Genomic DNA, 14,871 nt, shown 5'->3' with positions numbered 1-14,871 from the left:
CAAATACAAAAATTGAATTGTCAAAGGGAACAATCTCTTACCCACATATAAATCCATCAATATTATAAGTGTTGAAAGGAATAAAGAATCCAACAAAATTTTAAAACTCACTTAAAACAATAGTAACTATAACCAAATCCAAATTCAATAAATAACACAGTAATAGAGTAATAGGATGAAAAATAGAGCATTTAAAAACCGAACACGAATTTTATGGGAATACAAGTGGGAATAAAAGTCATTAATAAAATTAAAGGGAATAAATTCTAAAAAAATATATCACCAATTTTGCAAATGCATTAATTTTAAAGGCCAATAGAGAGTGATAAATCTATAATATAAGAAAATTAGACGTTGTGGAATATTCAAATTTTCCTTTCTTTAGAAAATTGCCACCTCAACAAAATATGGACAATTTTTGTCTAAATTTTACTTTTTACAACCAAACTAACAACTCGGATGATATGGTTTACTTTATTAAATATGAAATGCACTATTGTATTTGAATATATAAGTAAATGTAACTTATACTTAAAAGCAAACTAAAAAGGTTGAGATTTTGTTTCAAATGCATTGCCCAAAGTACACTTTTGAAAGTCGTGCAAAATGGAAACCTGAAAAGCATTGAAGTGGCTATGCATAGACATTATTTGTCTTTCCCAATACTTATAAACTAACTTGCTTTCTCTCTTCGAATCTGCTTTCTCTGTCCGACCCATTCCTCATTTTTCATCTGCAACCTTCCCAACTTCAACAAAAATTTCTTCATCCATCTTTATATGCAACAACTTCTACATCATATTTTCTGTTGCAATCCAAACTTGTGAGACTTCTTTCTTTATGTTATGACGATTCTGCGAAAAATTAGTTGTGTTTAAGTTGTTATTTAGTTTGGAATCATTGTTGTTGTATGTTGTTGTGACGATGAAAAGGTTATGATTGTAGTTTTCAAATAATATGTTTATTATGTCTGTTATATTTGAAACCATAAAAAATCTCATGTTTTGATGTTCGTAGATGTGTTGCAGGACTTAGGGGAATGACAAGGCCTTTTGAAAAGATTTGCGATATTTCTGATAAGAAAGAGTTATGAAAAATTGTTGTTAAGGTGCATCATAAATAGAGTGTGGTTTCTAACAATAAAGAGCATGTCGAACTCATATTTATGGGTGCAGATGTAAGTAATTGGTAATCTGGTATGTGTTGCGTCTAAAACGTTATTGACATGCAATGTTGACTTTTTAGGAGTATTGCAGTTCCATTAATTTGTGCGTATAATGTTTAATGTAGGACTCCGATATTCATGGCATTGTGCCATCCGCACCAAAAGCAACATTTGATTCAGTGTTACTTGTAAATAATACTTACACTATGACTAACTTTTGGCCATTACCTAATGGTTTAATGTTCAAAACTTCAGAACATCAGTTTATCATTAGATTTACAGCTGGAACTTCTCTGTCTGATATAAACAAACATGAAATTGGTGGAAAAAAGCTCAACTTCAAACCATTTGTTGATATTATTACTGGAAAATGGAAGAAGGATTTGTTAATAGGTTATATACTTTCATGAATTCATTGTTATGATATACTTATACATATTATTGTTATTATTTGTCTGGATCTACCATAATATGTTGTAGACTAATCATATTTGAATTGTTAGATGTTATTGGACTGGTTGAAGAGATAGGGTATACCTAAATGACTTTAGGAAGCAAGAAACGACAAGTCAACATTATTTTGAAAGATCTTGGGTAAAGATTACGGTGATATGCAAATAATCTAATATGTTGCATTTTACTCCTACACTAACCTTAATGAAAATAATTTTCCAAATTTAGGAACAACACCTTGAATTGTATCCTATGGGAGTCCTATGATGTGAAATTCATGAATTACATTCAAACTAAAAAAGATGGTGGTCCAACTATAATTTTTTTATAGTATGCTAAAGTGAAAGAGCAAGGTATGTTTGTCTTTTAGTGTTCATTTATAAATATTTACTTCAATTAGTCATAGAATTTTGACGTCATATAAGTATGCATATGTTGCGTTATATGTGTTATTTTTAAGTCATATTTTTACGTCATGTAAGTATGCATACGTTGCCTTATATGTGTTATTTTTAAGTCATATTGTTCCGTCATATAAATATGCACATATTACATTATATGTGTTGTTTTAAGTCATATTGGGTGCAAATAATTTACTGATCTAATTTGTTATTGACTTAGGGAAATATCTGATTTCGGTGTCGAATGCCTACAACATCAAGAATCTCGTCATTAACGAGGAGGTGCCTGAAATTGTTGATTTTCGAAGAAGGTACTATTTGATAAAACTGTCCATTGTATACTTACTAAAAGTGATTGATTCAATTTAAAAATTAATGCAAATATGAACATGGTAATTTTTGTTATATAGGATACCTAAGGACTACGATATTAGTAGTTCAAGTCAACTTATTAGTACACAATTTAATATGTGGTCACAAAACTTTTATGGTTCTCAACTCACATCTTTTGGTAAGTTCATGTCACAAGCTACGGCTCTTAGTCTGGGGGATATAGTAAAACTTCCTGATGCAAGTATATTTATGGTATCATTATGTCAGTATATTTTGTCTCTGTTTTAATTTATACTATTATGTATATTCATGCACCATTACAACATTTAAATCACATGAACCAGTTGACTTGGTATGTCACGGTTGTAACACCCCAAATATTGTTAGAGTAATTTGAATATTATTTAGTATGATTATTGGAAGGTAAAAGGAATTATTAAATAATATTGGGAATTATTATTATTATTATTATTATAGATGTTATTTATTTTAATAATAATTAAATAAATAAAATAATTGGAATATGAAGGGTGGAAGGGTAAAAGTGGAAATTGGTTAAAAGAGGCCAAAGGGAGAATTCAGTTTGTTTTCACGTGTTTTGTCTCAGAGTCAGAGAAAGGGGAGAAACGCTGAAGAGAAAGAGAAGGAAGAGGAGGAGGCCAAGGATTGCTCAGAGCTTCCTTCAATCCAAAGAGGTAAGGGGTCTGAACCTTATTAAACAATGATATGTTGAAATTGGTGAAATATTGGGTGAACGAATTTGGGGTTTTTAGTCGAAGGAATTCGTAGAAATTATATGCAATGATGTTAGGATGGTGAAATCGAATAGGAGACTAACTGTACTAGATGATATGAGTGAGTTTATGTGAAATTTGGACTGTTTAAGGATGAATTTGGATAGATCTCGTAGCAGGGAAAGCCATTGCAGATCTGGAAACTTGGTCTCTGGTCATACGCGTATGGCACTAGGCAATACGCGTATGAGACTGATGGTACGCGTATGGCACTAGGCAATACGCGTATGGATGAGGAAGATGATGTTTTGAACGTGGGTTGGTCTCTGGTGGTACGCGTATGGGAATGTGATACGCGTAGCATACGCGTATGGACATGGGCAATACGCGTATGGGGTTGGTCAGACGTGGGCAATACGCGTATGAGCATAGGCAATACGCGTATGGGCAGACTTGTGGTCCTTCCTGGGCTGTTGTTGTGCAGTTTCGGTTGTTAGGCTGAGCGAGGTAACTTAGCTGATGCATAGTATACGAGGGATCATTTCCCGTTGCTTTGAGGGATATAGATATTATTAGGGTGTGATAATGCGGTGTTTGATTATGTGTCATGATGTGATATGTTTTTATGATAGAATGTGTTAATGATGATGATAACATGACTATATGATGCTGTTGTTGCTATGTTGATTATGATGCATGCTTGGTGTGCATGCATTCATGAAAGGCCGATGCCTAGTGATGAACGGACTGAGTTCCAATGATGTTGTTGACTCCGGGCTTGTTGATAGGCTTGGTTCCTTACGGGGAACTCGGATTCTATGGTGATGAATCTGGGAGTGGTGATCCTGTAGTTGGTCACAAAATGGGTATACCGAGTCGTGTTGAGTCATGCATGGGTTTGTGCATTGCATTTGATGTGTTGTTTTGTTGATGTTCATGAGTTTGTTGATTTTGATGATGATGATGAGTTGTGTTGGCATATGTGAAATATATATTTATGTTTATATTTCTGTCGTTATATTATTATTTAATAATGTAATTCTCACCCCTTCTGCATGTGTTTATGTTCATCTATGATGAGCAATGTGCAGATAAAGAGGAGTAGCTTTTGTTGAGGTTCGAAGAATAAGTGTAGAATTATTCTAACAGAGTCGAGTCAAATGCTCTGGTCATGTGACACCGGGGATTATGGGATTCGATAGCCAAATTATTTTTATTTACGTTGTTTATGATGAATAATTGTTGAGATGTTTTGTTGAGATCATGTTGACACATTATTATAATATTTATGTTGTTGTCCGCTGCGAAGTTTTAAATCAAATAAATAATATGTTTTATGTTGTGATGGGAGAAATGATATGTTGTATGAAATGTAAACTCTTCTACATGTTGTACTCTGATAATATATATATATATAAATATGTCGTTTGGGTAGAAGGGTGTTACATTAGTGGTATCAGAGCATGGTCAGTCCAGTCGAGTCATAATGGGAGGTTTTCCCTGTTGGTCGATTAGTGTAAATGACATTGTCGATATTTAACGGTTGTGGTTGTGTTGTGCAGAGTATGGCTGGAGAAAGCGACCGTGTGATTGCTGAGGCTTTGACTGCTATGGCACAGGCTATGCAGGCGCAGCAGAATCCGCCGGTCGACGAGTTTAGGAATTTGGGAAGGTTTCTGAAGAATAACCCTCCTACATTCAAAGGGCGCTATGATCCAGATGGTGCTCAGATTTGGCTGAAGGAAATTGAGAAGATTTTCCGGGTGATGACGTGTACTGAAGCACAGAAGGTGCAGTTTGGTACGCATATGTTATCTGAAGAGGCTGAAAACTGGTGGGATAACACTCGCCAGAGAATTGCAGTACCAGGTGCTGAGATGACTTGGGAAAGGTTCAAGACGGCCTTTCTGGAGAAATATTTTCCTGCTGATGTGCGATGTAAGAAGGAGATGGAATTTCTAGAACTGAAGCAGGGTAACATGTCTGTTGCTGATTACGCTTCGAAGTTTGAGGAGCTGGTGCAGTATTGTCCTCATTATAATAATGCCGATGCTGAGGAATCCAAGTGTGTCAAGTTTGAGAACGGGTTGCGTCCCGAAATCAAACAAGGCATTGGTTACCAGGAGATTCGTAGGTTTCCTACACTGGTTAATAAGTGCAGGATATTTGATGAAGATAGCAAGGCTAGGACTGCTCATTACAAGAGTCTTAGCGAGAAGAAGAATAAGGATCGTGGTAGTCCTTATGCATCTCCAAATGGAAAAGGTAAGCAGAAAGTGGCAGATGAGAAGAAGCCAAGTGGGGGAGGATCTTCCATAGCTGGTAAATGTTTCAAGTGTGGCGAGCCAGGCCACCGTGCTGATAGCTGTACCAAGAAAGTGCTGAGATGTTTCCGATGCGGTCAGGCTGGTCATAGAGTTACTGAATGTAAGGATGCTGGTCCGACATGTTTTAATTGCGGCGAGAAAGGCCATATCAGTTCGCAGTGCTCGAAACCGAAGAAGGCGGCTACTGCAGCTCATACTACTGGTAGGGTGTTTGCTCTGAGTGGGGCTGAAGCTCCTAAGGAAGATAATCTGATAAAAGGTACTTGCTTGATTAATAATGTTGAATTGCTTGCTATTGTTGACACTGGTGCTACTCATTCGTTTATTTCGTATGAGTGTGCGACCAGGATTGGTGTGATTATGTCGTCCCTAGGCGGAAGTATGGTGATAGATACTCCTGCTAATGGTTCTGTGAAAACTTCTGTTGTCTGTCGAGGTTGTCATTTGACGATCTTTGAGAGAGAGTTCGTGGTTGATTTGGTGTGCTTGCCCTTGCACCAAATTGATATTATTCTGGGAATGAATTGGCTAGAATTCTATGGTGTGTTTATCAACTGCTATAGGAAGACGGTGCGGTTTTCTGAAGTTGGTGAGAATGATGAGGCAAGATTTCTATCTGCTAGGCAGGTGGGGGAATTTGTGAAAGATGAAGCTCAGATATTCGCTTTATTTGCGTCTCTGCAAACGGATAAGAAAGTGGTGAGTGTAGAATTGCCTGTTGTCTGTGAATTTCAGGATGTGTTTCCGGAGGATGTAAGTGATTTACCTCCAGAACGTGAAGTCGAATTTGCCATTGACTTAGTACCAGGTACGAGTCCGGTGTCGATGTCTCCTTATAGAATGTCGGCAACTGAATTAGTTGAATTGAAGAAGCAACTTGAAGAATTGCTTGAGAAGAAGTTTGTGCGTCCAAGTGTTTCTCCTTGGGGTGCACCAGTATTGTTAGTGAAGAAGAAAGAAGGTACGATGAGGTTGTGTGTCGATTATCGGCAGTTGAATAAGGTGACTATCAAGAATCGGTATCCATTGCCGAGGATTGATGATTTGATGGACCAGTTGGTTGGAGCTCATGTTTTCAGTAAGATTGATTTGCGGTCGGGTTATCATCAGATCCGAGTGAAGTCAGATGATATTGCGAAGACTGCTTTCTGTACGAGGTATGGTCATTATGAATACACTGTGATGCCGTTCGGTGTGTCTAATGCTCCAGGTGTGTTTATGGAATATATGAATCGTATATTTCATCCGTACCTTGATAATTTTGTTGTGGTGTTCATAGATGATATATTGATATATTCTAAGACGGAAGAAGAGCATGCAGGACATCTGAGAATTGTTTTGCAGGTGTTAAGGGAAAAGAAATTATATGCAAAGTTATCTAAATGTGAGTTCTGGTTGAAAGAAGTGAGTTTCCTTGGCCATGTGATTTCGAGTGGTGGGATTTCTGTCGATCCTGCTAAAGTTGTGGCTGTATTACAGTGGGAGACTCCGAAGTCTGCTACTGAGATACGCAGTTTTCTGGGGTTAGCTGGTTATTATCGCAGATTTATTGAGGGCTTCTCTAAGTTGGCATTGCCGTTGACGCAGTTGACTAAGAAGGGTCAAGTGTATGTGTGGGATACAGCTTGTGAAGCGAGTTTTGTTGAGTTGAAGAGGCGGTTGACCAGTGCTCCAGTGTTGATCTTGCCTAATCCTGGTGAGCCCTTCGTTGTTTATTGTGATGCTTCTTTGATGGGTCTTGGTGGTGTTTTGATGCAGAACGGTAAAGTTGTAGCTTATGCTTCTAGACAGTTGAAAGTTCATGAGAGAAATTATCCTACGCATGATCTAGAACTTGCAGCTGTTGTATTTGTGTTGAAAATGTGGAGGCATTATCTGTATGGTTCCAGATTCGAAGTGTTCAGTGATCACAAGAGTCTGAAGTATCTGTTTGATCAGAAAGAGTTAAACATGAGGCAGAGAAGGTGGTTAGAATTACTGAAGGATTTTGACTTTGAATTGAGTTATCATCCCGGTAAGGCTAATGTAGTTGCAGACGCGCTGAGTAGGAAGTCTCTACATATGTCTATGATGATGGTTCGGGAGCTTGAGTTAATTGAACAGTTCCGTGATATGAGTTTGGGTTGTGAAGTTTCCGCTGATAGTGTAAAGTTGGGTATGCTGAAGTTGACTAGTGGAATTCTGGGAGATATTCGGAATGGTCAGCAAGTTGATGTCGCTCTAGTTGATCATATTACTATGGTTAACCGGGGTAATGGTGGTAATTTTGCGATTGATGAGAATGGCATCCTGCGATTTAAAGGTAGAGTTTGTGTTCCTGAGGTGTCTGAATTGAAAAAGAGTATTCTTGAAGAGGGCCATAGGAGTGGATTGAGTATCCATCCAGGTGCAACCAAAATGTACCAAGATTTGAAGAAGTTGTTTTGGTGGGCTGGTATGAAAAGAGATGTTGCTAAGTTTGTGTATGCCTGTTTGACTTGTCAGAAGTCAAAGATTGAACATCAGAAACCGGCAGGTATGATGCAACCTTTGAAGATTCCTGAATGGAAGTGGGATAGCATTTCCATGGATTTTGTGACAGGATTGCCGAGAACAGTGAAAGGTAATGATTCTATTTGGGTGATTGTGGATCGATTGACTAAGTCGGCGCATTTCTTGCCGATGAAGATTAATCACTCTTTAGAGAAGTTGGCAGAGTTGTATATTGAGGAGATAGTGAGGCTGCATGGTATTCCATCCAGTATTGTGTCTGATAGGGATCCCAGATTTACTTCTCGATTTTGGGAAAGTTTGCAGAGAGCGTTGGGGACTAAGTTGAGGTTGAGTTCAGCTTATCATCCTCAGACTGATGGTCAGACTGAAAGAACTATCCAATCCTTGGAGGATTTGTTGAGAGCTTGTGTGTTGGAACAGAGTGGTTCTTGGGATAGTTATTTGCCGTTGGTGGAGTTTACTTATAATAATAGTTTTCATGCTAGTATCGGTATGGCTCCATATGAAGCATTGTATGGTAGGAGGTGTAGAACTCCATTGTGTTGGTATGAATCAGGTGAGAGTGTTGTACTCGGACCTGAGATTGTGCAGCAGACGACTGAAAGGGTTAAGATGATTCAGGAGAAAATGAAGATTTCTCAGAGTCGTCAGAAGAGTTATCATGATAACAGGAGAAAGGCACTTGAATTCCAAGAGGGAGATCATGTGTTCTTGAGAGTTACTCCGACGACAGGTGTGGGTAGAGCTTTAAAGTCTAAAAAGCTTACTCCGAGGTTTGTGGGTCCGTATCAGATTTTGAAGAGGGTTGGGGAAGTGGCGTATCGGGTAGCTTTACCGCCGTCGCTTTCTAATCTGCATGATGTGTTTCATGTATCTCAGTTGAGAAAATATATTGCGGATCCTTCGCATGTTGTTCAGTTGGATGATATCCAGGTGAGGGATAATTTGACCGTTGAGGTGTTGCCAATTCGGATAGATGACCGAGAAGAGAAGACCCTGAGAGGTAAGAAGATTGCTCTAGTGAAAGTTGTTTGGGGAGGTCCAGCTGGTGAGAGCTTGACTTGGGAGCGTGAAGATCAGATGAAGGAGTCGTATCCGGCCCTATTTGCTTGAGGTATGTTTTCGAGGACGAAAACTTCTAAAGTGGGGGAGAGTTGTAACACCCCAAATATTGTTAGAGTAATTTGAATATTATTTAGTATGATTATTGGAAGGTAAAAGGAATTATTAAATAATATTGGGAATTATTATTATTATTATTATTATAGATGTTATTTATTTTAATAATAATTAAATAAATAAAATAATTGGAATATGAAGGGTGGAAGGGTAAAAGTGGAAATTGGTTAAAAGAGGCCAAAGGGAGAATTCAGTTTGTTTTCACGTGTTTTGTCTCAGAGTCAGAGAAAGGGGAGAAACGCTGAAGAGAAAGAGAAGGAAGAGGAGGAGGCCAAGGATTGCTCAGAGCTTCCTTCAATCCAAAGAGGTAAGGGGTCTGAACCTTATTAAACAATGATATGTTGAAATTGGTGAAATATTGGGTGAACGAATTTGGGGTTTTTAGTCGAAGGAATTCGTAGAAATTATATGCAATGATGTTAGGATGGTGAAATCGAATAGGAGACTAACTGTACTAGATGATATGAGTGAGTTTATGTGAAATTTGGACTGTTTAAGGATGAATTTGGATAGATCTCGTAGCAGGGAAAGCCATTGCAGATCTGGAAACTTGGTCTCTGGTCATACGCGTATGGCACTAGGCAATACGCGTATGAGACTGATGGTACGCGTATGGCACTAGGCAATACGCGTATGGATGAGGAAGATGATGTTTTGAACGTGGGTTGGTCTCTGGTGGTACGCGTATGGGAATGTGATACGCGTAGCATACGCGTATGGACATGGGCAATACGCGTATGGGGTTGGTCAGACGTGGGCAATACGCGTATGAGCATAGGCAATACGCGTATGGGCAGACTTGTGGTCCTTCCTGGGCTGTTGTTGTGCAGTTTCGGTTGTTAGGCTGAGCGAGGTAACTTAGCTGATGCATAGTATACGAGGGATCATTTCCCGTTGCTTTGAGGGATATAGATATTATTAGGGTGTGATAATGCGGTGTTTGATTATGTGTCATGATGTGATATGTTTTTATGATAGAATGTGTTAATGATGATGATAACATGACTATATGATGCTGTTGTTGCTATGTTGATTATGATGCATGCTTGGTGTGCATGCATTCATGAAAGGCCGATGCCTAGTGATGAACGGACTGAGTTCCAATGATGTTGTTGACTCCGGGCTTGTTGATAGGCTTGGTTCCTTACGGGGAACTCGGATTCTATGGTGATGAATCTGGGAGTGGTGATCCTGTAGTTGGTCACAAAATGGGTATACCGAGTCGTGTTGAGTCATGCATGGGTTTGTGCATTGCATTTGATGTGTTGTTTTGTTGATGTTCATGAGTTTGTTGATTTTGATGATGATGATGAGTTGTGTTGGCATATGTGAAATATATATTTATGTTTATATTTCTGTCGTTATATTATTATTTAATAATGTAATTCTCACCCCTTCTGCATGTGTTTATGTTCATCTATGATGAGCAATGTGCAGATAAAGAGGAGTAGCTTTTGTTGAGGTTCGAAGAATAAGTGTAGAATTATTCTAACAGAGTCGAGTCAAATGCTCTGGTCATGTGACACCGGGGATTATGGGATTCGATAGCCAAATTATTTTTATTTACGTTGTTTATGATGAATAATTGTTGAGATGTTTTGTTGAGATCATGTTGACACATTATTATAATATTTATGTTGTTGTCCGCTGCGAAGTTTTAAATCAAATAAATAATATGTTTTATGTTGTGATGGGAGAAATGATATGTTGTATGAAATGTAAACTCTTCTACATGTTGTACTCTGATAATATATATATATAAATATGTCGTTTGGGTAGAAGGGTGTTACAACGGTAGCCACTAATTATAAACTGAAAGCATCTGGAAACGACTGGTATTCCAGGCATGCCACAAATGTCCAAAAGTAGCTAAAGGTAGTTTTCCACCTTATATATGTGTTGATAACCATTCCACAAAAATAGAAATATTAAGGTAACCTTTAATTTGGATTGAATAAACAAAAAATTAGTGTGATATATTTCTAACCATTATGAGTAAAACCTTATAGGTACAAAATCGATATTGAAGTAGTTGATAATGGTAGTAATGCGATTTTCGTGTTTTGGGACCTTGAATGTACTGAATTGTTGGAGATGTTCGTTGCTCAACTTCGTCAAACCATGGTTGAGGTGTGATCATATTTTTAGTCTCATTTGAAATATCATATTAATACAAATGTCTTTTAATTTCACACTTTTTCATTTCTTTTAGGATGGTATTCATGATCCACTGGAGTTTCCATCGGTCCTTCATCATTTGCTTGGATATGAATTTGCGTTTAAAGTAAAATGGCATCCAAAGTGGAAAAATGGTAGATGTTGGAAATCAAGGAAGAAAGGTTATACCATCGGACGGTTAATATGGGTTCCACCAACTACTGATGAATTATTCTATTTAAGAATGATGCTCAGTATAGTTAAAGGCCCAACAACATACGAGGACATACATAAGGTTTGAGGAATATAATACTTTAGCTTTAGAGATGCATGCTTTGCAATGGGGTTTCTTGAGGAGGACAAAGAATTTATTTTGGCCATCCAGGAAGTAAGTGCATGGGATTCAAGACAATTTTTTGAGGAAATTATTTGTCATTATGTTGTTGTTCGGTATAGTAAATAGATCAAGTCATGTATGGAATAATACTTGGACATGATTGTCGGATGGTATATTGCATGAACAACGAATTTTGTATTGCAATCCAGGTCCATTTTTCAAATAACTCTTTAGTATTGATTATTGTCTTTATTTTATGTATCACATAAGATGTATTTATGATGAAGCATAACATTATGTTCTCTTACTGTAGAACTTAGTTTGATTGATGAAGAACTACAAAATTTGACTTTAGTTGAAATTGAAAAGATTTTGCAAGCTAATCTTCGTACTTTGAAGGATTTATGTCCTATTCCATATCCAAATGGTTATGTTTTGGAACAACTTAGTAATTGCTTGATTTACGATGAATGGAATTATGACGTTTCTGCACTTAAATCAGAATTTGTTATGTTGTATGCACCATTCACAAAGTTGTTACTTTATATTATAGATAAATACATAGTCTGAATAGTTTTGCATTGGTGTTGATTTATTTGCACTGCTACATAACATTAAAATATAGCCACATAATTGTTTCTTAACTTAATTTTTTTAACTGGCCATGTTGTTTTACTTCATACACATTTTGTCATTTGATATTAAACTTACAAAAGTGTACGTGAATTTAGTTGAAACTTTTGTTTATGAAGTTGGTACCATTTCGTGAGGTTGTCATTGTAAATGAACAAAACATCATCTTTGGTAAAATCATCACTACTGTCACCAACCAAAAGGGGAAGTTTTTTTCCTGCATGGCCATGGCAGAACCAAAATAAATTTTATGTGGCAAACTCTTACAAGTTATTTGAGATCAAAGCATCAAATTATCGTGACCGTTGCATCAAGCGGAATTGCTGCACTTTTGCTCTCATGTGGGAGAACTGCACATTCAAAGTTGAAAATACCAGTTCCAATTTTTGCACTGCTACATAACATTAAAATATAGCCACATAATTGTTTCTTAACTTAATTTTTTTAACTGGCCATGTTGTTTTACTTCATACACATTTTGTCATTTGATATTAAACTTACAAAAGTGTACGTGAATTTAGTTGAAACTTTTGTTTATGAAGTTGGTACCATTTCGTGAGGTTGTCATTGTAAATGAACAAAACATCATCTTTGGTAAAATCATCACTACTGTCACCAACCAAAAGGGGAAGTTTTTTTCCTGCATGGCCATGGCAGAACCAAAATAAATTTTATGTGGCAAACTCTTACAAGTTATTTGAGATCAAAGCATCAAATTATCGTGACCGTTGCATCAAGCGGAATTGCTGCACTTTTGCTCTCATGTGGGAGAACTGCACATTCAAAGTTGAAAATACCAGTTCCAATTTTTGACAACTCTCTTTGCAACATCGAACCTAAGGATGACCTTGCAGAAATGTTAAGACATACACATTTGATAATTTGGGATGAAACACACATGGCTCACAAACATTGTTTTAAGGCCATTGATTGACCACTTAGAGATATTGATACATGACGAACACATTCAAGTCAAAGATGCAACAACAAATATTGTTTATAAAGAAGTCTTCCATAATCTTTAACAGATACATCACAACACTTTTTTTTAACTCTATCGTTTATTTTTAATCAACTTTCTTCATAACTTGTCATATAGTCCTTCTGAAGTGATAAGAGTTTACATATTGCTCCTTCATGCAGATTCCACATTCACCACACAGTTCTACAAGTGGCCATTGTTGAATTTATAATGTGAACATTTTTACCCAGCTGCTACTTCTTTCATTTCATTGTTAATTTTAGTTAGATAGTTTTTTCCTTATTTTATGTTTGTAATGGTATGAAATTCGTTACATTATTGGTTGGCTGGTGTCGTTATCTACGATTATGTTACATTGTATGTTTTTTCTTATTTATACAAATATGTTATACTTTTAGTGCTACATTTTATTTTGCCTCATAAATTTATGAAATAGTATTGCATTACTGATTGGTGTCGTTAACTCCAACTTCATTGAATTAACAATAACTCAAATGATATTTTCCTTATACACAAAACGACATATTCCTGAAAATAAACCCTGTTAAAGCAATTTTGCTCATATCTACTAAAGAACATCTCATTTATTATCCTATTCCTACTTTCCTATGTATGTGAATATATTAAAACTGATTTGCTTGTATAATGCAATCTATGTTATCATTTTACCTTTGTATATAGACTATTCCAATATTTTAATTTTTCACTTCAGATTGACTTTACACCATATTCACATGCTTATAACATCAACAGTTATCCTCTAACTCTGTCAAACATGTCGAATCAGTTATACATTACAACCACTTCTACAAACCTTTTATACTTTTTAATATATTCATCAAACAATCACTACAACAAATTGTTTCTTTATTTAAACCAGAAACAAACACTACAACAAGCTGCTTCTTTACTCAAACCAATCATGGTTACCATTATCAAATTATAAGTTCTATCTATCAATTTGTCAACTCTCATTCCAATTATTCTTAATAATAATTTCTATGGACAAACATACCATAAACAATCATACCATTACAACACAAATATTATATTATCCATGAAATAGCCAAAACATTGCATACTTCCCACACTTAAATACTGGCAAAAATTTCATAATACTTTACTTCCATACTAACATAACACTACTACAAAATACAACCTTCATCAAAACATATTACTAAAACATTAATACGACTTCATCACAACATCACTGTCATACCCCAAAATTTGCCCGTTGATATTACAAGGCATCTTTCGAGGCATTCCGACTTGTTTTGCAAGGCACCGACTCTAAAGGAACGAAAGCCCAGCTCACAACAGGCCCAATCCAAAAATGGCCCAAAATAGCTTGCTCGCTAGGCAAGCAACTACTTCGCCTAGCGAACACTTCGTCATGACACTCGCCCAGCGAAGCATCAAATCCAGAAAAAAGCCCAGAATGGCTTGCTCGCTAGGCGAGCAATTCCTTCGCCTAGCGAAGCTTGCGAAAATCTGAAGTTTTGGACCTCATTTTAAGCCCATTAGGTCACCACCACTACTACTATAAATACCAGCTCTTCAGAAACGAAAAGAGAAAAAAGGGAAGAAGACGGACGGAGAAGGACGGAAACCCTGGTGCAAAAACCCTGCTAACCTGAAGGCAGCCCATCCGCACCGAAGCTACCGCCGCCTAACTCA

The 14,871-nt window shown here is 36.8% G+C and overlaps 1 protein-coding gene across 1 annotated transcript; it reads left to right on the top strand.

Annotated features, from left to right (window-relative positions):
- The first annotated feature begins 1,165 nt into the window (after positions 1–1,165).
- On the top strand, positions 1,166–12,149 carry LOC127108726 (uncharacterized). The gene is made up of 8 exons (XM_051046022.1): positions 1,166–1,177; positions 1,291–1,558; positions 2,240–2,330; positions 2,430–2,604; positions 10,930–11,018; positions 11,095–11,215; positions 11,298–11,424; positions 11,893–12,149. The coding sequence occupies exons 1-8, from the start codon at positions 1,166–1,168 to the stop codon at positions 12,147–12,149; spliced, it is 1,140 nt and encodes a 379-aa protein (XP_050901979.1).
- Positions 12,150–14,871: the final 2,722 nt, after the last annotated feature.

This window comes from Lathyrus oleraceus, chromosome 1 (assembly GCF_024323335.1).
Source record: "Lathyrus oleraceus cultivar Zhongwan6 chromosome 1, CAAS_Psat_ZW6_1.0, whole genome shotgun sequence".
Classification (NCBI taxonomy): domain Eukaryota; kingdom Viridiplantae; phylum Streptophyta; class Magnoliopsida; order Fabales; family Fabaceae; genus Lathyrus; species Lathyrus oleraceus.
Note: the sequence above shows the minus strand (reverse complement) of the source record. Positions and strands in the feature narration are given on the sequence as shown.